The 26721-nt window shown below is 37.2% G+C and overlaps 1 protein-coding gene across 3 annotated transcripts in view; it reads right to left on the reverse strand.

Annotated features, from left to right (window-relative positions):
* PDE1A (phosphodiesterase 1A) overlaps window positions 1-26329 on the reverse strand; it is a 151216-nt gene extending 124887 nt beyond the window's left edge. The window contains exons 1-2 of one of the 3 annotated variants that reach the window (XM_051787686.1): window positions 26311-26329; window positions 22513-22626 (exon numbers count right to left, since the gene is read on the reverse strand). In XM_051787686.1, the coding sequence (XP_051643646.1) occupies window positions 22513-22616 (104 nt within the window). In that variant the 5' untranslated portion in view covers window positions 22617-22626; window positions 26311-26329. Of the gene's footprint in view, window positions 1-22512; window positions 22627-22850; window positions 23277-23329; window positions 23691-26310 lie in introns of those variants that run through there. The other 2 variants (XM_051787685.1, XM_051787684.1) reach the window with 2 other exon arrangements.
* Between the last annotated feature and the right edge of the window lie 392 nt (window positions 26330-26721).

The following is a 26721-nucleotide window of genomic DNA, read 5'->3' on the forward strand; positions in this document are numbered from 1 at the left end:
GTATTAGTTCTTCACAAGTTGGATTTGCAAATAAAGAACATTTTGCACTTCAGGTTGACACTGTGAACACTAAAAAGGGTACAAAACCTCTCAAGAATAACACTGTCGTGGACACGTGGAGCTCAAAATCAGGTACATAAGTAGCATTTAGCAACCAACAGAAACAGTACAAGCCAAGACAACGATCAGTGTTTGGAAAGAGATGCACGAACTGCAGAAGTCAGATCCCTGTGACAGTGTTCACAAGTGCTAGCAGAGATTATATTCCCAGCATGATACTTTACCTGTTTTCATAACAGCAGGATACTGTTGATTTTTCTTCAACTTTCTGATTACCTCCTGGATCCTTTTCTGTGGTATTGCAATGCAGCTAGTTTTTCCCCATACTGTGTTTGTACAGCTGATTACTGTCACCTTAATGTGGTAAAAGTCTGGCAACTTTAATGCATTTTTGGACAAGTATATTGAATTCTAATTTTGCTCTCACTGTATCTGCAGATCCTGCGGTAAAGTAACAATACTACAAATTAAAGAACAAAATGCACCTGTGTCAGAGGTACATGCCATCTCTTCAGAGCCAGCGGAAACACCTTTCTATTCTGAGAAAAGACCTCTGATAACTTTGCCAAATATACTTTCCAGCCACCTTATGATTCTTAGAAAGTTGCTCCAAGCCCTAAAAGCAATTATATGGATATGTTTCTCAAGGAACCAGAGAACAAAAGAAGTGATGAAGCAAGTCACTGTATTCATTCCAAGTGACCACAGCAGTGGAAAAACTACGTCTAAAAGACAAAGCTACCACAGAGCAAACAGATCACACTTGCACTCTAATTTCAACCAAGTAGTATCAAAAGCATACCTTCAAATTTGCAGGAAAATATCCTTCTACTAGTAACTGTTTTAAGGAAGGATCCTTCCTTGGACTCCACCTAAATTGATGTTGACAACTATAATTTAAATATAAATTGGATAAAAACCAATTTAATCAACTACAAAACCACCTACAGAACCTACATTCATTGTCAGAGGTAAGTACATTATCCTCACAGTTTTTCTTACCTTAATATAAAGTTATGATGTTGAAGTGATGTTTGAATGCATAGGAGACAGCTTTGATTCTAACCTACAGAGATTTAGCTTGTTATTGCTAATACTATGCAAAGTCTTGTACGCTTATGCCATATTGATGGTAGAAGCTGATCACTTCATGGAACGTCCTTAGTTAAGTGAAGTGAGTGGTATTTAAAATAGATTAATGGCAAAAATAACTCAGTTATTTTTCCTTCTTGTATGAACGTAAACGGTGTGGACTGATTGATAAGACTCCGGGCTGGGACCTAAGAGCACTGAACCTTTCATGAGTCCATTGACTTATCTTGGACAGGTCACTTTTAACTCAGACTAAGTTCAACATTGAGCACTGATAAAATTTCTTCCCTTCAAAAGGTGTTTTCATTTTTATGGACTAAAAGTCTTTGCAAGAACTAGGTATTTTTTTCTACCCCTTTTTTTTTTCCAGTATCAAGTAAATTTTCATTTTAGTGATTTGATAGCAACATCTTCTTCTGAAACCCCTTTCCTATGCAGTCATATCTAACAGTATCTTTTTTGTCCCTCATATATCAGGTGCCCCAGCCTCATAGAGATCTTGTTAATTTCTGGATATGTAACTCAATATTTCTTACTAGCACTTGCCATAAATTCAGTATGTCCTCTGGTATAAGCTTTAAAGAACTGCTTTAAAGTGACAAAAAGCAAATATCTACTTGTTCTCAAGGTTTCTGCTTTGTTACAAAACCATACTTACTATTTGGAATACTGCAGCAATTTCCTGCTGGTACTTTGATCCAAGAACATTATGAGCTATGCAGGTGGTTTCTGTCACACTGTCATTCATATTTTTGACAGATTTTGAGTCTGCATAATATTCCCTGATAAAATTCTTAATGTTATCTGTGCCAGGAAAGGAAAACTTATGTTCTGCCAGCTTGCTGACAAACTCAATCTATGATATCAGACGTTTGCTCAGTCAGTAATGCAAATAAACCTTCAAGTCACAGTGGGAAACACTAAAGAACCTTGAAGAAGGCCACTGCACTTGACCAGGCTGACTCACTAAACCACAGGGTCACACGTAATTTGTTGCATATACATAATCTTAGTTTTTACTAAAAAACAGCTTTAGTCCAGTCTGAATATCACAATACACAAAATATCCATTTATTTTCCTGGTGTAAAAGTACTGAAATATCCACACTTTGACACAGTCCTCCCAGACAGACTGAATATATTCACTCGTTCTAAGGCTGAAACCTGCTTTGAAATGCTGTTTTGTCCTAATATAATTAATCAGCAGAAATCTAGAGGATAATATGAGTTTGGGCCATTCCCACAGCAATCAGTTCTATGGAGTTTTAGGTCTTTTCTATTCACTTCCATGGAAGTAATTTCCTCCTCCCCTTCTGCCACTCTTAAAACTTCTTTTGTTACATAACATTTGATTCCTCCACTTTTAGTAGTATTCCAGGATGAGATATGTTTTGGGAAGGCTTTGATCCTAACACACAACAATACAAGGTTACTTTCAGCTAGAGTTGAATGCCTGAAAATAAGGGAAATAAAAGCAGCTCTTTGTGCCTAACCTCCCTGAGTATGAACAGAGTTCAGATGACATGCAAAAATAAATGCTGAAATACTAAATAACAGCATTTAGTTGTTAGGTAAAGACTTTTCACTAACATAGCAATCATTCATGACAACTTGGAAAAAATTTTGATGTACTGTAAAATTTTTAAACAATTTATTTTAAACATTTGTTTGCTGTGATACTACCAAATTTTGCAGTGGTAGATAAAGACAGCAGTGTGTAGTTGCCATACAAACAGAACAAAAATCTCACTGCTACCCCAAAGATCTCACAACATATGTTATGTGAGAAATGAGTACATTGATATGTTACCAAGTCTGAATTTTGTTTTAAACTTCCAGCAATGACTGGTGAGAATGCATCCCACAGTAGTTTACTTATAGGCAGAATTAATTATGCTTTGAGTCATTTTTATAAGGTTCAAAATACAGAGAAATTACAACTCTACCTTGTTAAAATAACGTTCTTTGGTTATAGATAATTGCCGGAGAGCACCTAAAGGAGTGAAGCTACAGGTGATTTGCTTAAAAATGGATAAAAAAATATGCAAATGGAATACTAAACATAACTACTGTATCTCCAATGTCCCAGTCTAGGCAAGGAATAAATGCTGGGAGTCCTCGTTGATGGTAAGTTGAGTATGAGCCAGCAGTGCCCTGGCAGCCAAGAGGGCCAACTGTGTCCTGGGAGGCATCAGGCAAAGCATCACCAGCCAGGTGAGAGAGAGGATTGTCCTGCTCAGCATTGGTGTGGCCTCACCATTAATACTGTGGCAGTTTTGGGCACTGCAAAATAAGAAAAAAATATTAAGTTCTTAGAGACCATCTAAAGGAGGGCAACAGAGATGGTGAAGGGCCTTGAGGAGAAGCCGTATGAGAAGAGGCTGAGGTCACTTGGTCTGTTCAGTCTGGAGAAGAGGATACTGAGGGGAGACCTCATTGCAGTTACAACTTCCTTGTGAGGGGAAGAGGAGGGGTAGGCACTGATCTCTTCTCTGTGGTCCCCAGTGACAGGACCCAAGAGAATGGCCTAAAGTTGTGTCAGGGGAGGTTTAGGTTGGATACTAGAAAAAGGTTCTTCACCCAGAGTGTAGTTGGGCACTGGAACAGGCTCCCCAGGGAAGTGGTCACAGCACCAAGCCTGACAGGGTTCAAGAAAGGTTTGGATGATACTCTCAGGCACCTGGTGTGACTCTCAGGGATGGTCCTGTGCAGCGCTAAGGGTTGACTCAATAATCCTTGTGGGTCCCTTCCAACTCAGGATATTCTATGATTCTGTGATAAGACGTGAAACTGGTTTCAAATTTGAGCAGTCAGCTTCCAACAATGACAAATACAATAGCTAAACCAGTTGAAATATTTTCCTTTGTATAGGCACTACCCTCACCTTAGCATTTTTTTTTTTTGCAATAAATAGATACTTCAGTGAAATAATTAGTATTGTGTCCATTATTCAAGCAGAATCTTGTAATGGTGGAATTTATTAGCATCACAGATTGAGGGGAGACTATCAAAAGTCTTATTAAAAGTCCCATTAAAGTTCTCTGCTTAGTTTCCATCAAAAGTTCAGGGCTAGGCACTGAAACACCCTAATTACTTCCTAAAAGTTCAACCTTCATTTCTCCATTTTATCTGGGATTAAATTAACAACTGTCAGTCACTCCTGAGCGTAGTTTCTTATGTCCTGCACGGAGCTATGCTCTTCACTGAGGTAGACCAAGGAAATAGTTTTTATGAAAGCAAAGAAGCATTTTCTATTTTATACAATTATTGCATTAATTTACAAGTAAAAGCAGCAGTATCTTTTAAAAAGGAATAAGATATAAGATATACTTTCCTCTCCATGCTTTTTCTGAAAGCCTTTGAGCGCTGAGGATCACATGAACACTGAGAGATGTCTGGTGAACATTTGGTTTAAAAATTTTCACACTCATGTTCTGCGACTGCCACTGAAAAGAAGGTCTCTGAAAGGTTTGAAAGTAGCAGGCAGCATTGCTTGATTTTTCCATGCACTAGTCCAACAAGAGATTAGAAAGTTCAAGCACCTGCTCCTGACCCCAGCACAAAAATCCCACTAAACTACGATAAAGAACTTCTTTTAAAAGTGTCTGCTTGCCATAGCAGTAAATGCTAAACAAAATGAGTACTGGCAGGCTGTACATTCACATATGAATTGCCCAAACATCTTGCATTTAAGTTCTGGCTTTGGTTTCCTTTTCCATTTATCGGTATTCTGCATTTCATCACATTTGTCAGACTTTAATTCCCAGGAAGAAGCACCACTAACAGTGTAGCCTAAGAGCCACACAAGCAGCCTGGAACCTAAAAAGTCCAGACAATACTGCCCAGGAAACTCTAAAATTTTTTTACATGCTGTACTGTAAATAATAATAATACGCTCTTTTACAGGAGCTTAATGATTTTACTTTTTCTTTGCTACAAAATGTCTTTCTCTGATATTTTGTATTAACAATACCTACCTTAAATGTGGAGACTGCACCTCTCTACTTTTGATGCCTTTTTAGTTTCCATTTTTTTGTCAAAAGTATCAATTTCGTGCCATATTTTTTTATTAGTTTTGCACTATTTATTATAGATCTAACAGTATTTCAATTTGGAAAACTCGGAGAAAAATCCAAATAAAATAGTGTATTTTAAATTAATTATAGCTTTCCAAAAGTTTAGATGAGTCCAGCCCCTCAGATACATGTTTAGCAATGGCATGTAGTGATGCTACCACTAAAGATTATCCTTACATTTTGTTAGGTAAAAGAAAGTATCCAATTAATTTCTTTCTCCACAGTTTCTGAGAGCCATTTGGTGTTGGTGACTTGAACTGATATTGGTGTATCCAACCCTTGCATACCTAAATTCTCTAAAGCATTCCAGTTCACCTAAGTAAGAATATGTGAAAGACTATTGGTCAGATTTGACAAGTATTTTGAAGGAAAAAATATCACTATTAGTAAGAGGAATTTTCACATATATATATATATATATACATATATGTTCAATACAGCTGACTGTAAAAAATATTAAGTATTTATTCTATCAGCCAAAAGTATAGTTACATAAGAATCAGCAAAAAGGAGATCATAACTTTCTGTGATACATGAAGGCAGCATGCTTATCATGACATTTACGCCTACTCAGATGTTCATCTGGGAAAGTCATACTGACAGCTTAGTACTTGAAGCCATCATTGTTCACAGACACATACAACTAATAGCTAGACAATAATGAGATGTAAGTCTATGTGAGTATGCAGAGGGTGGAAGGTTGTGGTACACCCACATATACCCACTACAAAAACTCCCTATTGCAAGACTGTCTTTATAAGCAGATCAGGAAATCTCAGACGAAAACACTATTTTTGTGAACCCTGTAGAGTTACTTTCCAAGTCTGGCCACTATCCAGAATCTTTCTTTGTAGGTTGGAAGGAAGAGCATGAGGAGAGGTTTCAGAACTTGCTCTCCCTGCATATCATCATCTTTAACAAGATAACACTCCCATGCAGGGTGGACTTGGGCAGGTCCCATTGCAATAAATCACCTGAACAAATCAATAGTCATTTGTCTGGGGTTCTTACTGAGTTCCCAGATTAACTGATTGCATAACACATAAGAAAAAGATGCATGAATTTCCCCACCTTGAAACAGTTTACAATCTGGTAAGAAGTCTATAGAATTTAACATTTCTTTTGGGATAGAGATTTTAGCTTTTAATCAGTTGACTCTGGGTTTCAGAGGCCTCAGAAGTTAGTCCAGAAAAATGAGCTGTCATGCAGGTATATATCAGGGAAACACTGAATAATCCAAAACTGCAGAGATGAGCAGGAGTAGAGATGAAGAGAATTCAATATAACTTTCTCGTCAAGTGATTTGGTTTTGCTACACGTGAGATGAAAAAAAAAATAATAAAAAAATTGTAAGTCCCCTTAAGATGAAAACCTAGCACAGAAATCAATCTTGACATTGCAGATACAGGAATTATCTAGAGTATGCAGCCCTCAGCTATAGCTCTCATATGCAAACTCAAGAAGTGGGGACTGGATAAGTGGACAGTGAGGTGGATTGAGAACTGGCTGAACAGCAGATCCCAGAGGGTTGTAATCATTGGCACAGGGTCTAGTTGGAGGCCTGTCACTAATGGTGTTCCTCCAGTTCGCTACTGGGCCCAGTATTGTTTAACTTATTCATCAGTGAGATGGATGAAGGGGGCAGATGCCTCCTCAGCAAGTTTGCTGTGGACACAAAGGTGGGATCGATGGCCCAGATGCTGTGCAGCCCTTCAGCAGGACCCTGATAAGTTGGAGGGATGAGCAGAGAGGAACCTTTGGAAATTCAACAGTGGCAAATGCAGGGTCCTGCACCTGGGGAAGAACAACCCCATGCACCAGTATGGGCTGGGGCCCAACCTGCTGGAAATCAGCTCTGCAGAGAAGGAACTGGGGGTCCTGGTGGACAAGCTGTCCATGAGCCAGCAGTGAATCCTTGTGGACAAGAATGCCAATGGTATCTCAAGGTGCATTAGGAAGAGCATTGCCAGCAGGTTGAGGAAGTTGATCCTACTCAGCTGGAATGCTGTGTACAGTTCTGGGCTCCTCAGTATAAAAGAGACATGGAGCTCCTGGAGCAGGTCCATCAGAGTGCTACAAAGATTATTAAGGGACTGGAGCATCTCTTTTAAGAGGAAACACTGATGCAGTTGAGCCTGTTCAGCCTTGAGAAGAGATGACTGAGAGGAGACCCTGTCAATGTATATAAGCATCTGAAGGAAGGGGGCCAAGAGGATGGAGCCAGGCTCTTCTCAGTGGTGTCAAGCAATAGCACAAGAGGTAACAGGCAGAAACTGGTGCACAGGAAGTTCCACCTTGAGTATGAGGAAGAACTTTACTGTGTGGGTGACCGAGCACTGGAACAGATTACCCAGAGAGGCTGTGGAGTCTCCCTCGGTGGAGATATTCAAGAACTGTCTGGACACAATCCTGTGCCAAGTGCTCTGGCTTGAGCAGGGAGGTTGCACCAGATGACCCACTGTGGTCCCTTCCAATCTCACCCACGCTGTGAAAATGAGCTACAGTAGATAAAAAACACAGCATTAACAAGAAGGTGGAACAATGAACGTGGAATAATTTTACCAAGTAACTGCAACTAAATATGAGTTCAGGACTTTGCAACCTTATAACTCTGTAACAAGTAGGATAAAAAATGCTGATCAGTTTTTTAGTGGAGGGTAGTCTGGGCATATATTTCAGTATATTTTTTAGAAGGTGACTATTAAAAAACATTAAGTGAAAAGCTTGGCTTTGGGTTTAGCTTGAGTAAGAAGCATCAAGAGAAGTCTTGTGTATCACAATACTTTGTAATGCTAATGAATGAATGTTGAGAGAAAATTTATTGGTATCATTAGGTCTGTTTTGCTAGAACAAACTCATTTCGTAAGGAGTCAAGAGAACTTGCAATCATGTCAGGATTTCACATTGTATTACAGTGACTAAACACAAAAAGAATGTAGCATGCATCTTTAAGTAAAAATAGATGGGGATGACAACCCATTTCATCAATATTGACACAATCTACCTTTAAAAAATTGATGTCATCTACCTTTAAGATTAATTTTTTGAACATTAATAGTAAAAGAATCAAATAACCCACTCAGAAAGAAAAACAAGTGCATAACCTTGTAAGTAAGTGAATGGTTTCATGAAAGGAAAAAAAAACCACTCTCTTTCTCTGCTGCTTTCTCTTTGTGAGTCATGCTCTGGGAGTGGTACCAGAACGGCTTGTTGTCCTAGTTCTATGGAAAAAATCCTTAAGCGAGTTCATTCTTGATTAAGTTAGCATGGTGCCAAAGCAAATGTAAAACACTGCATCTTTGATTCTGTTTTCTATTGTTCCGATTGCGCTGGGGGAGGGAAGCAATCTTAAGGTTTTAACAGCGCTTCAGCACAGGCATTGCTGTGAACAGCACTGGGGTAACATTTCCCTGCGTTTTTCAGCTTCACTGAGGGAAAATCTTTTTCGTACAATTTAGGGATTTTGTTTCTCAATACACCAGTTTCAGCAGTGAATTATTACTTGCACCCCAGCTGCGACAGTTCAGTCCCACTCCATGCCACATCCATTATCCGTTTAACTGTGCCAAGAAGCCAGATCCTTGAAATTATCTGGATTTCTACAAACAATCTGGATTAAAGGTAACTCTTCTTTCCAAAAAAGATTGGAGAAGTGAGAAGAAAGTAGCCTGACTACCGAAGCAAGCACGCGTTACTGAATCCAAAGCTGTGAACTGCAGCTGACACAGATAAGTGGTATAACTTCTAGTGTTAATTTTTCCCACAGTATAAATGTGACCCTTTTAAGCTTACTAAATCTGTTAGGAAAGTGTTAAAGCGAACAGAAAAAAGCTACCTTCCATTGAAGTACAAAGGCCTGAATAGAAGTGTTATAATTGTATAATCACATCACTGCAATTGGTAATATATTGTTTCTCAGACAATGCCTTTGCTCATTTTCACTTTCATAATTCGTTTACAAAGATAAGGCAATCTGGGTAGCTGCAATCACCTACATAAGCACTGGTGCTTAGTGGATAATTAAATTAAAAATGGTAGCCCACATTTGCTTCTTAGCAGTCTACTTTTGGTAAAGTGATAGTTTACTGAGTAAAACATCTCTTTTACATGTGTAAATGCTGAGCTTAATTCTTTACACATGAAGAAATGGCAGCTTCTAGACTCACAATTTTAGGCTTTCAGTGTTAATTATGAAAAGAAGCATAGGGAAACTGAAATATTTGTGATGGGAAGAGACGTTTTGTAACAGGGTAATAATGCAAAAGAAAAGAGTTCTTTCAGTGGGGAAGGCTGGATTTAATCATGAAGTGAAGCAACAAAGGCTTTTGTGCTTCTGACACTTTCCTCCAAGGCAACTCAACAGAGAAAAAACAAAACTTCTAACTTTTGCTAAACACTTTTAGAACTGCTGAGTGTATATTGAGAAGCCTTTGGCTACCCATAAAAATGCAAATACAACATTTAAGACTTCATCATTTAATTTGGTGGATATTTCTACTATTATACTAAATACCGCACAATCTTGTGCCTGTCGTGCTAACTGAATGCTGCACTAGAAAGGAATGCAATGTAATTATTTGTTTTGAGGGGGAGTGGTATTAGATAAAATTGCCCTGTCCCATCTATCTCTCCCTTTTCCCTGTTCCCATTCCCCAAATTACTACAAAAAACCTGCAAAAATAAAATTTTAGATGATGCTGTGCAACTGTTTTTTCTTTCAAGTGCTAACTTCCCTCATCTGCAGTCAAAGCTTCACAGTTGCATTAAACATGGTGAGATCTGTTTGAGATAATCAGAATACAAACTACAATCTGCTGATTTTATTGTTAAAAATAAATTTAATGACAAACTGGGATACAATCAAATGCATGTAAGCTGAGGAGCCCATCCTTAATTTGTCTATCTGTAAAAACATAGCTCATTAGCGAGAGTGGCAAAAATCCAAAATCAGAGCAATAAATAGCAAATTTGATGCAATCTGTTTCTGTGTTACTACTATAGTGGCAGCCAAGCGATAGACAAAGGGAGGTAAACATGTTTCTTTCCTTTGGGAAAAGGAAAAAAAGGGGGGTAGGGGGAAGAGAAGCCTCAGGGAATCATTCTTGTCCTATCAGGTGCTTTGTTCACTCAGCAATTAAGAATATAAGAATCATATTCAATAACAACTAACTCTGAGAATTATAACATACTTGACATAGCCCAGTGTTCATAAAAAAGAATGACCAATAAACCTTAGCCAAATTCCACTGCTTCCATGAAATACTGTGCTCTTTTGTCACATTAAAGTAAATATGTTTTGAGGTCTCATTTATTGTGTTGTAATTCAATAGCGTCCAATTATACTGGTATAACTGAGACCAGAACCAAGCTAATTAGATTATGGACTTGGCTGAGAAATCACAGGCTGAAGTTCTATGTTTTATGCTCTATAGGTACAACATCAACTGTATTATCTTAATTATTCCTCAAAAACTATACGTATCTTATATTTTCTTCATTCAAAAAATCCAAACCTCTTTTACGCTGTTCATTTTCAGAAAAATCTGTAGAAAAACACATGTTGTACCTGAAAGGAACAAACTGATTCTTGGATCCTAAAGTTTTCTTACATCTCTGAACTGCAGTCTTGTAAAGCTACAAGATTCTCGGATTTTTCAGGCTGATCCACAAAGCCCCTGTACAGCCAGGAACTGGAGTACCTTTAAATATTATTAGATCCTAATGGACTGAATAAAAGCAGATGACTGAGCAAGTAGAACCCATAGCTGGGCCATGAAGTACTTCTTGCTGAGATACAGAACTGCATTATGCAGCAGCCCTTTTGTGAAAATCATCAACTAATTTTCAGAAGTGAAGCATCATATGGAGATTTTTGTACTCGTGCCCATGTAGAAAGCTGGAATTGATCCCATGCATGTGGTACTCTGCCAACTTCAGTAAGGCATGGGTGCCAGCTAAAGACAGATTTAATATAGCTTGTACAATGTAGAAAAATTTCAGTTCCATGCCAACAGGATCATCATAATGAGAATCATTGTCAAATGATAAGAATGCATTTTAGTGTGAGAAATCACATCTGTTATCACTTTACATTGCCATTATAGAGCTTTACACAGTATTTTTTGAGTCTATTTCAATTCAGAGTTACCATATGTAAAGTTGCAATACTGTTTTTCATTACTGGGAACGAAAAGAATACAGTTAATCTCTAAAACTTCTATGAATTCTACCTTTTCCTCAAGATTATTCCCCTTGAAATCTTCCTCTCCTGAAGTTAATGTCTTATAGTATAAAGTTTCATTCTATTCCCTTGGTCATTGAAACTAAGAATGCATTTGAGATTACATTTGACATATAAAGGTTGAAAAGTATTTAAAAATCAAATTCTATTAATAACCATGTTTCCCTAAGTAGTAACATGATTCAAGGACTCTGCAGCTTCTGTGTCCTCTCTCCCAAACCAACAAGATGATTTTAGCATTGAACTGATGATGAAAATGTTCTGAACTTTCAAACTAAAAGTCTTAGGGAAAACTCATAGGAACTTAGGTACTTTCCTTAACTCATTATCTACTCTATATTTTGCTTCCATACTTCTATGGGAACACATGGACATTTTTACATTACATACAACGCCATTTTGGATACAGCCCTTTCTCTTACGGAAAAGAGGATGAGCAAAGTACTAGAAGGCTAAACATGCCCTCATATTAAGACAAGGTTGACTCTTTCAAGTATCCAGAATTTATCTGGTCAAAGCTGACTAAGTCAAGGGAGAAAAACAGATGACAGTGGTGGTTCCATATGGCTTATGTCCACCTGAGCCAAATATTTTTTCCAGGAATTGATAATATTAAAATCTTATGTCATGTTTGTTACAATTAAAGGATCAAATCAAAGTAAGACTTTCTATAAGAATTCTAATACCATGTTTATTTTTCCTTTTATATTATGTGAGTACACACACTGACATAGTTGTATTAAATCTATCATAATTTAGTCTTCTAAAAGGCTTTAAGTGTTTGAACAAAAATTTTGGGTTTGGCTCTAACAATGATAGGAGTAACTCAGAAAGTTTAGATTGAACTATAAAGTCTCATAAACCCTCATAATCTTCTGGGATGCTCTATATTCTGTGTTTACCTTGTATCCAGCTCCAAAACAGACTTGCAGCTGGTTTACATTCACAGCTTTTTGTCCCTGTCTGCTAAGTAGGTAAACCATTTTTCTCCTAGCTAATGTTCAGTTTCATATAGCATATGAACCACATTCAGTACATTAGTGGTGAAGGAAAAAAAAAAGTTTTGATACATTAAACCAGAATTAAGAATCATATAGCCTAGGACATAAGTGTTCATGAGTTGTCCATTTGGCATTCTTGGAAATGCAATTTCTCTTTCACAGGAGAGAAATATATTACTAATCTTTTATTTCTTATCAAAAAGTCTCTAAGTATGCACCATACTTTTTTTAATTACAAAACCAGGAATATGAATAATTATATAGGTTCATAAGTGTATTGAACCAAAATGTTTTAAGACTTTCATGTCTAGTTACTTCTACACATTATATATTTAAACATTTCTGGAACAGTAGGATTTTCTAGTGATCAAGTGGAGAAGGAATCTCTTTTTGATGTGTGGTTCACATGAAGTAGAAAATGGTTAATGGAACTACTCAAGATAATAACCAAAAATAAAATTAAATATTCCTCTCTTGGAAGCAAAGCTTCCTCACAGTTATCACTAAACTATTTACATGTGTATGTTATTACCATCCTTCATTTTGACATGTCTCTGACAAATATTTTTTAATATTTCTAGAGAAACAAGCAATATTAAATCAATCTGCTTAGAAAGGAACTTCAAAGTCAAAAGGCCCGAATAAGCCAAATTTCTATTTACCACATTTTAAGTTAGGAACAAAATTTACATCAACCAAAAAATATCCAGTAGAGATAGATTTATTTTTAAGAGTAAAAATTCTTTTCACTTCTTTCACATATACTTCCAGCACTATAAGTAATGCTTCCAATCATCTAATGATTGCAGTTTTCCTTCTAGAGGTTAATGTACTGTTTCACTCAATAAATCAAGACAGACAGGTTTGAGTAGTCTCTGTAATGGAGACATCAGGTAAAAACATTATTATATGGCACTTCCAGTGCCATATAATAATGGGCCACTGTTAAAAGCATAAAAGAAATTCATTACATGGAGAGAGGGAGACATAAATTTAAAATACTCAAGATAAATTAATTTGAAGTCTCATCTTTGTTCTAATTATTTAGATTGAAGACTTATAATGTCTGTTCAAGAGAGATATAATACTAAAATAGAGTTTCCTTGTCACAACAGTATATGGCAGGAAGAAGGCTACCTCCATCTTACTGCCATAACTGCTACAAGACTATCTCATAAACCTGTTTTGTAAACTAACGACGATGGTTGGTGAAGGTGTCTTGGTAGTTACTGAAACATAAAACCTTCTCTGATACTTTAGCAGTTTTCTGTGAGAAACATCTAATTTTCAACTACCTATGAAATCCAATGTCTTCTTGTTAAGTTGAAAATAAGTAAATCAGAGTTGGTCAGTAATTTTCGAATTGAACTTCTCCAATGGAAAATTTCAGATTTCATGCACAGCTTACTTTGCTTATAAAATTATATCGATCTTGGAGATTTCCTGACTATAGGCAACTATTCCTCTGTGTTGCTCAGAGCTGTGCTCCCAGGTCATCTTTGGCAGCACAGGGACTAGGACAACTGGTTCTCAAATAATGAGGTGGCTGGCACCTCACTTTAAGGTATTGGAAGTAGAAAAATTCAGAAAGAAATATTTATTCAAAATTTTTAAAAGAAATTTCAGGATACTCATTTTTCTGAGTATTTAATCTTGGGGGCCTTTTTCAAGGGTTTTTTTAATGTATTTAGTTTTCTTCAGAGCAGGAATTCTGCATTCCAGCCCACCCTAATGGAAATTAGCCCACCCTAATGGAAATAGAAATGATGTAATGCTTTTTGCAGTGCAGTTGCCTGTGCATCAGAAAATAACACACTGATGATAAAAGGGACTGTCCAAAAGGGACAACAATTTGCAGCTCCAGCTGAGCCTGGTATGTTTGCCATCTCTGCCAAACAGGTGCCTCAGTTATCTTAAGTGAATATATTTGAGGTTAGGAAATACAGTGATATTAATAAAAATCTTCCGTTGAGAGGAAAAGAAAATCAAACCTTCGTCAAGCCTCCAGTAAAAAGGGAAAAGAAAGCTACTGAATTAGACTAAGTGGTGTTTGATATTTTTGTTTTATTTTATCACAAAATAAAAACAAAACAAAAGAAGAAATAAACTATTCAAAACAAACAGTAAATAAAAATACGAAACATTTAACTGCAGTTAAGCATAATGTTAGACATTAATTCTTCGATAAATTCTGCAGACAACACAGAAGAAAAAGAAAAAAAATTAATTTCATTTCAAATTTTCCAGGCAGAAGAATAGTTCAGTATTGTAGATGAACTAAAGAAAGAAGTAAATTCTACCCAGTACTTGTTTTCTTAGTGTCTTTCTGGCGTAAATTACACTAACAGTGAATGATTCAAATGTAACTGCCTCCAAACACTATTTATCAGAGAAATTCACAACAATTAAATGTCTGTATAATATTTATGGAGGTTACTTGTTTTCCTGGGGGCGCCAAAAGTCTGGAGAATGGTTGGGTCAAACAAACTGCAGCCAATGTCAAACAATAGATAATGGAGCATAAGCACTTGCATAGACAAACATCTTCCTTTAGATCACTCCCTGTTAAATAACACTGCTTCAAATAATATCTACATTATGCTTGGAAGGTTGAACTGCTGGAATTCAACAGTCTCTAATTCAAAAAAACTCACTAAATAAATAGCAACAAAATCAGACAAAAATGCTAAATAATAAGGATTACAAAAACTTACTTGTGCCATCATGCATCAGCCATGAAATCAGTGAGGAAGACAAGAAAAAGCACATTTCTTTTTCTCTTTTCTTTCTTAATCTTTTTTAAACATCGGAAGGATATTTGTAGAACTACTAATTCTGGAAAAAGCAAAGCTTTAACATACGTCTCATTTTAGTGTTCTCCAGCAAGGTATACTGGTTTCTCTGCAAGGCCTAAAATCAAATGTATTTGCCTAAATTATAAAACAGACAAGCAATTTAGGAATAGCTTTTGTCATTTTATGACACTGACTCAGATGAGCATTACTTCTCATACTCATTCAGAAGAACCCATAGTAAATCTCATTACAGTCCAGCTTTGGGTACAGACCACAACAGCACAATGGCAGCTCATGAGTACTCATTCTCAGGGCATTCACATCAAGAAGAATAACAGTTTTAATAAAGCACTTTTCACCATTTTTCCGATTTGCAGACACCCAAAGTATTGCCAGTAGTGACAAAGAGCTTTATACAGCAAAGGCAAACAATAGGCCTGGGGGATTAGATTACAGTTCTGTAACTGCTAGTTATAGATTACCTAGCAGTGCTTAACTGATTCAGCTGGGGTGCCAATACATGATTACAATGGTCTTGAATTAGCCAAAGTACACCACACAGGTGTTTAGATTGGCCTTCTTTCAGGCCAGCTTTCTATAGGCTACAGAAGCACCATAAAGCTGGACTGACATGGGTAGCACTTGATCTTCATAAAACTTGCTATTTCAAAGTTAACATTTCAAGAATACTGGAACAAAATTGAACCCTCAAAAGTTCATATTGGATCAACATTTTCTGTCATGTTTTGATACAATACTAGGTACCCTAATGTTGGATTTACAGTATCACAGAATCAAGGACTTAAAACATGAGAGATTCAAGACTACAATTGTTTCATTAGAGACCTGCTGAACCAGGACCCTCTCCTTTCACTTCAGGTAGTCCCATCCTCAGACAACTTCCTCCATTTTAAGGATGCAACTAGGTATGAAAACACAGAAGGAATCCAACCTAGGAATTGATGAGGTTTAAATTTATAGTAGGGGAAGAAAAAAACTTATTGCTGGTTTTTTCCATAGAAGAAATGGCATCAAAACCAGTCATCCTGAAACAGCTAAGAGCCAGCATGGAGGCAGCAATGAGAGTTAGGAGGCATGAATGAGTCATGGGGAACAACTTAATCCATGATGGTTGCTGGAAAAGGTCATCTTTTAGGGACCCTGCATCCAACAAACTCCCTCAGTTCACAGAAAATCTCTCTAGAAATCACTTTTCCAGCAGAATCCACAAGAATAAATGCAACGTCATTTTAACAGTATTTGACTTCACTTATAAAATTGCATATGCTGGCAAACAGCCAGCATCCCACAAACTTTAAGGAGCAAGTCACATAGTTCTTTAAGATCACTATTCCTTGCATATATGTGTTCAGGAAATGTGTGTCTATGACTGCGCTGTAACCAGCAGCATCCTTTAACAGAAACTGAATGTAGTTCTTTACAAGCCTAACCAGTTTTCTAAAAGAGAGGTCGGGGAGAAGTCTGGCTTCTTCAGTCTGCAACGCTGCCTGACTAATTGCAAAGCTTTATGGACTGTGAAAACTGAGTCATTTCATTGTCAGCTGTAACTTTATAACTGATGTACTCAATTTCTGTTTAGCTTCCCTTAACCACAGCAGAGTGCAGTTCTCTCTTCTTTTAGTCACAACTGCTCAGTTTTCCCCACCTCCCTGGCAAAATTAAAGGACTGACTTCATAGTAAGTTCTGACTGCCTCTATAGCTCCTCTTTACGAGGCCTTGTTTTAAAAGTTCCATAAATTGCATTGATGACCTCAAGTACATCATGAAGTTGTACGGGAAGGCAGTAAAGGAAAAACAAAAATGCTACCAAATACCTGCTGTCGCCAGAGAATGAGTAAAGTACTCCATCACTCTGCAGTCTGTGCATCAAGCTTAGCCCATTTGGTCCTTGGTGGGTTGATGGGTTGGTTAATTTTCCTTCCTTTTGGAAGGCTCTGGATGTCTTGGGAGATGGGGGCGTTGACAAAAGTAAAACTTACAGGTTAGATACAACAATACAGAAGCAGTGTAGGACTCACTTCCATAGTAGATCTCAAACCTTTTTTGCAGTCCTAGTTGTGAAATAGTCTCCAGTAAATGGCAGCAGAAATAATTGCAATGGTTTTGTTCTAGCCCTCCTCCAGACATGATACCAAAAGTAAACCAGATCTGATGGCAAACACAAACAAAATGGAACTGTACTAAATGGGTTCACTCCTAAATGATTATTTTGACATCTTACAGGAAAACTGTCAGATGCAATTTTGATAAACCTGAGGTTATGTTTGCCTTTCAGAAGCATGAAATGAATGTCTATTTTTATTACAACTTCCACTGGTAACTGTGTAATTTCAGTATTTAGGCATTTGCATTTTTCTAACTCTATATAATTAGCAAGAGAAAAGCCTTTTTTTCTCTCCTATCCAGGTATTTTGACTTCACTCTGTTATGGAGGTGGAGCAGAATCTGGGAGTTATATGGGGGAGAGCAGTATGAATTCTAAATTTTTGACCATTAGCTCTCAGGAACTGTGGCAAGCTTCAACATGCAACAGCTAAATTGGAGAATGAAGTTTTTGAAAGAAATGTTTATAATAATTCACCAGTCTGCAGGGCAAACAAGGGTCCCTGCACAAGGAGCTGACAGGAGTTCAAAATAGGAGGAAAGTAATTATTTGTGCAGTCAACTATATACAACCTCTTTCTAGGTAGAGATCTGAACAGAACACTTATGAGGTAAATAGTCACAGTAAGCATATCTCAGGAAATTTTAAAAGTGTTGGATGTAGCATAAGTAGAGTCAGAAGTCTAAGCTAAACAGAAATACAGAATATAGAAGTTTGAGATGTCATTTAATTGCAGTTTAGCAGTCAGATTCATAAAATGTTATCTTTAATCTCTTTCGCATTGCACTAAGATACAATACTTAACTCAATTGGACACATATGTCAGGGGTGTATGTACGTGTTCATTTAAAGCTCTAATAGGGAATTTCAATATTTTATTGTATTATTTGCAGACCATGAGACCTGTAAAGACATGCTGCTACTGTTCTTACTGATATCATAGGCAAATTATGGTTTGTGCACCACTTCTTAAATCTGTAATCATTCCGAGTAGAGCTTTCTATGAGCACAGCAATTCACCTACCCACAGTAAATTGGAGGATTAGCATTTACTCTAATCCATCAACAGCACTGGAACATGCCAGAAATTGCAGAAAAAAATTAGTATGAACCTGAAAATTAATTCTATACCTCCTGTACATGATAATACCTTTCTAATAAGCAAAAAAATATCAGTATTCTAATATGACTGGTTAAAGAGTTCTCTAAATTGCTAATACTAAGTAGTTAAAATATCTAGACTTATTGAAAATTCTAAAATTTTTCATATTATACATTTAATTAGATACATATTTATAAGCTACAAAATTGTAATTATAAATTGTTTACCTGACTACTCAGGTGCAGAAACAGACTTTGGTTTTAGAATCAAAAAAAGCTGTTCACAATTTATAATTAAACTATTCTTACTGTAATTATAGCACTAACAAAACACATATCAATCAACAGATATCTCATTATATAATTTCCTCAATTTTCTGTTCAGAGCATTTCTGAGATCAACTTTAGTTTTGCTTAAAGTCCTCTTAGACATATTTGTCATTTGGATGACTTTTAAGAGTTTATGATTTTCCTTTAAAGAAAAGTTTTCACATTAAAAAAAAAAAGTAAAAATAGGCCAAATTACAAGTAAGAACTACTTGAAATATATATATCCATTTGTTCCTGATGTAGCTAGCAGTAAGTGACAATCTGGCCTGCTATTTTTTATCGTAGTTATCCACCTGTAATTCTACCTCTTCGATTTTCATTTGTTCAGTACTCACAAATTTATAAATCTTTATATCATAATATGTTAATTTTTGATTATGATAATCTCTTCAGTTAACCTTTACTAAACTATCACAGTTTAGGCAAATAGAGCATAGAAAAAAGGGCAATAAGTAAACACAAGCATCAAATACTGTATAAAATAAAATTGGAACAAGAAACCTGGAAAAAGAACGGAAAGACCTCTTTGTCATATCTGGTTCTGGAAACTGTTCTATAGCTCTTACACCAGTATCCACAGGCTCAGTGAAAAAACGACTGGGTGTTCTGGTACCTTTTGACCCAAGAGGTTGCTAATCTGGATTCTATTTGATGCCTTTAAAAGAATTCTCTCTTCTGATAATTCAGCATTGAGGAGGAAGCCATTTGTCTACTTTCCTTGGCATCAAGCCAAATTTCCTCAAATCAATGACTAATGCCCCTTTTGTCTCTACAAAATGTGTATGCATGCAGTTTGTCACTGCAGCATTGCAGGATCAACAAACTGGGTCCACAAGTACATCTCTTTTAGTGTCTAAAAGTTTAGACTCTCCTTTCTGCAGCAGTTGGGGTCTATTATGTTGGATATGATGGAAAAGAAAGGGAAGAAGGTAAGGAAAGAAGCTTATGCTTTTCTTCAGATCCCTTTTGCCATCCAAGTTAGCACAAATTAGTTTTAACCAGTGACAGCAATAACACATATTCTCTTTAAATTAGTAAAAATTTCATAAACTAGCCTATACTAGCCACATGTGAACTCCAATTTCCCAGGCTCTTGGGACCTTGGATTTTAAATTTTTCCTTTCAGAGATTTTCTGGCTTCTTAGAGACAATTCTAGCACATATGCTTATCTATGAAAACCATTTTTTCACAATGAATTTAAAGCTCAGAAATGGAACCCACCCCTAATATTATGTTTGACAGTGAGAGGGATACAAGAAGCTACTCGTAAAGATGTCTACTTGCAAAATAAAATAAGATGGCAGGAGATGTCTGACAGTGCTGTGTCAACATTGAGTGAATTGTCAGACAGACAACATATACCACAAACAGGCAGTTTCACACAATGAGGAACAATACAGAATTAAGTCAAGTCTACCTGCAGAAGAAGGAGAATACCAAACCCCGCAAGGTCAGTAAGCATAAAGAGCTCTGCTTCATGTCTGGTTTTCTGCTTTCTGAACCAAAATTCTTTAAAGAACTGCTTCTCTTTCTGACCTCCCTACCATGCTCTATCAGCATGTGAAGACAAACTCTCCTAGGCAGCAGATCTTCTAGTCCTCTTGACACCAAAATACATGTAAGCTGGAGATTTAGTTACTGTCCATAATAAGATTCCATCCAATAGAGAATAAAAGATTGAGGGAGAAAAGGTGTAATCAGTAGCATTAAATGGCCTGAGAAGGAGTCTCCCTTGGCCGGGCTGTGACAAGGTGTCTTCTGAAGTGGAAGGTGTACAACACTCCCCTTCAGTCAGGCAGCTGGAATTCCTGCAGTGGCTTGAATGGCTTTTGTTTTTACTCCTCTGCACAACAAAGAATTATAAAAGCCACAGTATTACATAAATTATTTAGCAGTCCCTCATTATTTGTTTTTTCTCTTTCCATGAAGTACAAAACATTAGAAGCTTTCAGTCTGCATACTGAAAATATTTAATTCAAAGACCAGAAGCTACAGTCAAGACAGAAACATACACCACTCATTTTGACAACTAAGTCTTGTTTCAGCGTGCTTGTGTTTTACCCACTCAGGTATCAACAAAATCAGTACCAATGCTAGGGATCAAGTTATGAAATTCAAATTACTATCTTCTCTGCCAGATAATGTCTGTGATTGCAGCATTGCTGCAATTGCAATGTAAAGAAAATCGAGTTGGATTTTTACTTACCATACAGAAGACAGATTTTGGCTGTAGGGTTGCATATATTGTTTTAACTACTTCTAACGCATGAACCTTATTTCCTGAAGCTCTTATACTGAGTATCATTAATGTTTAGTTATTTACATTAGTGTAGTTTAGTTATTACATTAGTTTAATGCTACCATCCCAGAGGCAGCTGAAAGGAAATGTTTCAACTCATGAGTCCAGTGATAACAGAGAACTTATAGAACAAAAAATGCAGTAGCTTAGACCCTACACAAATGGAAATCTGCACAAACTGATGGAGGTCTCCAGCAGGGGAAATTCAGAGGCAAAATGTGTGGCATCAGCAAATGATCAAAATATTTGCTCTGCTTTGTGCATTTTGGGGTTTCTAGTGGAAAAATTGTTCCCCAAGTGTGAGAAAATATTCAAAAGCATATCACAGAGAAGACATGATAAACTCCTGACCATAACTGAAAAGTGACTTTCCAATGAAGCAAACCAATTCCTCTTGAAAGAAAGGAGATGGTGGAAACCCCCTTCCCCACAGCCACTCTGAATTTCTACCCAAAGCACGGGGGAAACGAGCAGTGCCATAGCCAATGCATCATAATCCTTGGCACTGTAAATAACCTGTTTACCTTCAGCAGCAGAGGCACTATATAGCATCTGTGGAATACCTTTAGAAACCCAGTATTTCAAATCTTTCCAGCAAAAATAGGAGTGCCATTTCCTTGCTTCCAAAGCAACAAATGTAACATGTATTTATTTGTAACATCCTAACATCAGCTTTCAGAGCAAAAATCAGGCAAATACCTAAAAGAAGGTGTCAAAGTTTGAGTGATTTAGGATACACTAGTTTGACAGAGTTTCTCTCCAACAGCCTGCAGATATTTATTTATTGATTCAAAAGTCTACAGTGAAAACTGCATTTGAGAGGAGTGGATTAGACACAGCAGGTGCATAAGTGGTCCCTTCAAATAGTCCTTCAATCAGTTTCTAGCATTAGTGAACACCAAAATAATTGACAAAAAAACAGAGACACAGCAACCTCCTAATAGCTAAGCACCTTTTAATATGGACTTCTTTACTGGTACTCTCAAAAGGCAAGGTACCAATACTTCCTATAGAATTGCAGTAATTTACTTACCCATACATACTGACAGGAATGATGAAACAGCTCCAGAAATGCTGATTCTGAAGATAACATTTACAAAATCATATCAGAGCTATGGAAGTGTTAACCTGAAAGGACTTACCTGCATTTTAATTTGGATAATAACTCTCATTAGTTATACATCTTTTAAATGAGGTGGCTGAACCTTATACAGTCTGACATTAATTCTAAGTACCATTGTAAATGAGAACGATGTACTGCATTATGAGAGCAAATACTCTTCACCGCTTAAAAATAACTCTCCCATTTGCTAATTGGTCATTTTAACAAACAGAGGAAAACTATCTTTCCCAAGGAACAGAACAAAAGCCAAGGAGAAAAGCTACTCACATTCCTTTGAGCCGTTGCCACATTTTCTCTGCATGTCCTCCTATTTGATACTTTGCAGAGGCGCTTTCCAGTTCCCGAGTTGTTTCAGTCGCTCGAGCCCCCATCGTTATTGTCCTACAGCGATACAGTTACAGTCAGGCTCAGCAGCAAGTAAAAGCAGTCTTTAGTCCACTACAAATTTCAGAAGATCCACGCATGTTAGACAGTAGCTGCTGTCATATCAAAACACATCAGAATTACAACAGCTGAGGGACGATCCTGCCTGAATTGCTATTCACTGACAGACAAATCCACTCTTCCCCCCCAAGCACAGAGCAAGTACACACAGCTCCTCTGACCTCACGAGTCTAATCCATACGGGTGAGCCAGCTACTATACTACTGGCTGCTCAAGCTCCTTTCTCATGCACTTTTCCTGCTGTAGGAATACACACAGCGGCACAAAAGATTCCTTAAAACGGACTATGATTCACTGCCATGAAGGATAAATGTGAATGGCTTTAACAATCCAGAAGGAAAGAAAGGCTGGTTTCTGCTCTGCAGGTTGGAGAAACAGGCTGCAATAGGAAAGCAGATGGTAGAAGCCAGTATCAGTCACATCACCCTACAAAAAGAGTATATGTTCAAATGCCAGAGTTTTCCTCTCTTTAGTTGATCCTGAATTGTTTCTTAGTGAATAAATATCTAGCAGCCTCTCAAAAAAATATGACTGTACAAATGCTAAGTCTGCAGCAAAGACATATATAAATCCCTGCAGAAGAGAAATCAGAGAGCGCTACAGGTTATTGAAGGAATATGCTGTAATGATGACTGTTCACCTTCTCCTAGCAACTCCACACAGTAGGTAACTGTCAATTTAACTGGTGGAAAACGCAGCAGCTGCAACACAGCCCGCTCTGTGAATCCGTCGGGACAGCAGCATGTGTGTCAAAATCTGATGCTGAACTCTGTGTGTCTGCCAGCAGAAAAACAATTCAGTGCATGCAAACAGCAAAAGGGTTGAGGGCTAATCAGTACATCAGTCGTGCAGCAGATTGCCTGCTCTGCCTTTCAAATGCAAACCTAAGAAGCTAGCTGTTCAGCCAAAGTCCGGGTTTGGAGAGGGCAAAGGAGAGGATTTCCTTGCTGCTTGCCCAGTCACAGACTTGGGTTTGCAGAGCAGCTTCTCCACTCTGTAAATAGCACCTGTCTTGTTCGGTGAGTCAGTAACAATCTTCATTTCTGAAGCAGCAGCCAAATAATCAAATATATCCAGACTTATCTCAGTGATCATGTTTGTTTCAATCAGACTAAGAGCTGTGCAAGAAGCCAGGCAAAGAGGAGTGTGCCAAGTGGGAGTAAATATGTCTGAGCTTTGTCAGCTACTGGTGCCACTGCCAGTTGGGAAAAGGAGCTTTGGGTCCACGATGGAAAAGTGAGGATGAGCATCCTCAGATGGTGACTGGAATGAGCCTAAGGGTAAGGGATGGATATCTCGATATGATTTGAACTAAACTGCTTTATCTGTGTTAAATTTTACAACAATGTGAGATGATGAGAGGTTCCCATCTGATGCAATTGGCAGAAATGGATAATACTACTAAGTACTGAGGTTCTTACAGAAAAATAAAAAAGAATCTCACTGCTTTGAAATAATCTTAGCACTCCAGAATTTCCTAATCAATTTTCTTTCTCTAGGACATCTTTTATGTACATTAAAGAGATAAAATACACCCTATGAAATTTACAAACCAGTATGAGATGCATCTTTTGTGTGATGATTTCAGGTGGATAATTAAACATGCCCACTACTTCTATGGGTTTAACACATAGATAATTTTAAACTGCTATTAATTCATGGACTTTCACTGCATTATTCCTGACTCTGACACACAAGAGTCAGTCCCATAAAATTCACTAACAATATCCAAAAAACAGTCACTGGAAGAGCAAAATCACAGTTTTTAAACAGCATCATAAGACAACAATAAAGAAACACAAACACATGTTTTTTCAAAAACTCTAAGGCAGTTATTTGGTCAAAGGCAGCAGTAGTATATTTGAACCACTTAAAAGCTCCAAACTTTCCACTCCTGTTCTGTGTGGAATACAAACAAAGTTTGTAAGAAAAAGTATAAATATCCTTCCATGGAATAATTAATGAGAACATCTCACATGAATCTGGGCTCTTCCCTGACTTTTAAGTGTCAAATATCTGAAGCAACACAAAGAAATTAAGTATTTATAGAAACCACATAAACCTCCAGGGACAGAGGGAAATTTTAAGGGCCTCTTTTTTTCTTATGAAGTATTTTCAGTTCTTGTTGTCTAATTCTACAATGACAAAAAAAAAAGTGGTGTTTGCAACCTATTCCCTCTCCCTCACAAGGAAATCAGTTTTGAAAAAATATTTCTCTGATTTTCTGGAGAAAAGTATGAGAAGGCAATATCCTTCAGGAAGGAAGGAAAGTGCAAACTGCCCAAACATCACTGTAAGTGGAGACACATCTGCTAACGTCACCAGAACTTCACTAAAAAAAATTGTAAAAACTCCCTGAAGGACCATGCCACTGCAATAATAAAAATTCCTACAAGCAAAAGCACCTGGCATGGCTTAAGCAAAGGACAAAGTAAGCTGCCTCCACCCCAAAGGTTTATCCTGAGAATGAACAAAGTAAGCCATCAGAGATGACACTGAAGGATGAAAATGTATCTCTGAAAATGAAAGAAAGAGCAGGAAACACTTAAAAAGAGATAGATAAGGCATTTGAAAGTCAAGAAAGTTGCCAGAGAAATTGTCCTGTGTGTCCCTAAGGAGAGAGAAACAAACCACCTAAAACAAATAAAACAACAACTTTTAGGTATGCCATTATCTTGAAAACATGAACAAAAAATCCTTATTGAGACACTTGGAAAGGAGAGACCTTTCTTCCCCTGAGCTTCTGTGAATAACACTCAGAGAATGAAGCAGCTGAGCCTACTCCCTTCCTCCAGCTCAGCAGAAGGCAGGCACGGCACCTGGGAATGACAGACCCAAAGCAATGCCTACACACCTCTGGCTGCAAGTGGTGATCTGGGGCAGAAAGCACAGAACTGTGCCACTGGAATATAGAACAACCATACATACAGTCTGTACATAGCAATGAGGGAAGCAGAGGAGGAATTACAGACAACCTGACTTGCTCTGAATTACAGATCTGTGCCCCTGCAGTACAAGCAGGTCTAAAGAAGATCCAGAATACCAAACAATGAGTAGCTACTTTAGGAAGCCAAGCCAATCAGAGAGATAGCACCTGAAATGAGAAATTCTCCTTAATAATTTTCATCTTTGCACTTCCTGTTCTTGTTCCAGTTTTCTATTCTTGCCTTACCTAACCCATTGCTTGTGCTACAGTCCCGGCAAGTTATTGTTACAGTCCACTTTCCTCCTAAAAAAAACTAAAAAATAATCTTTTTTGCCCTTTGCCCACAGCTTTTTCTATTTTTTTAGATTTCATCTTAAAACTCTCATATTAAAGTCAACACTAAAGGAAAGCCTCTGTTAGTCAACATGGAGATACATTAAAATGGAAATCATTAAATTCACCCTTAATTATGGCAATCATAAAACTATCCCAGTGCCACTTAATCCTAAGATAGGAAAATTTACACTACACTTCTCTTCTTTCATCTAAAAATAATTCGCTTCAGTAGTAACAGCAATGCAAAAGAATAATTTTACAATACACACACCAGTAAAAAAAGCAAGTTGGTTTTTCAGTATTGAGAGACCTTCACAGTTATGCTAAAATCCACACAGTTGCAATGAAAAAAAACTTACCTTGAAATGGGGAAAATCCTGCAGCTAGATCAGTTTATTAGCTATAGAAAAAGGAAAGGGATTGAGAAAGGTTTTGATGAGGAGAATTAGGGCTTTCTTTAAAATAAATTCTCTCCTCCTGAAGGGAAATTAAATATGCTGCTTTGTTTAAAATTAATCTTCAAAACATCTAACTCACGACACATGGAAAATAAGGAAGTACCAAGAGACCTGAGGGGTGACTTGTCAAACTAATACTCATCCTTCCAAACCTGACAACACAAACCTCCCTGCAGTGAAACTGCAGGAGAGCCATGAACCAACTAAAAAAATCTGAAAACATAAGTAAAAAACCAAAGTAAAACAAACCCTAATAAAAGATAAGATAAATTTATTGTAAATAGTGACAGTAAGTATTAGGTTTGTATACTG

Source organism: Manacus candei, unplaced genomic scaffold (genome assembly GCF_025592945.1).
Source record: "Manacus candei isolate 608988 ecotype Guabito, Panama unplaced genomic scaffold, ASM2559294v1 h1tg000023l, whole genome shotgun sequence".
NCBI lineage: Eukaryota > Metazoa > Chordata > Aves > Passeriformes > Pipridae > Manacus > Manacus candei.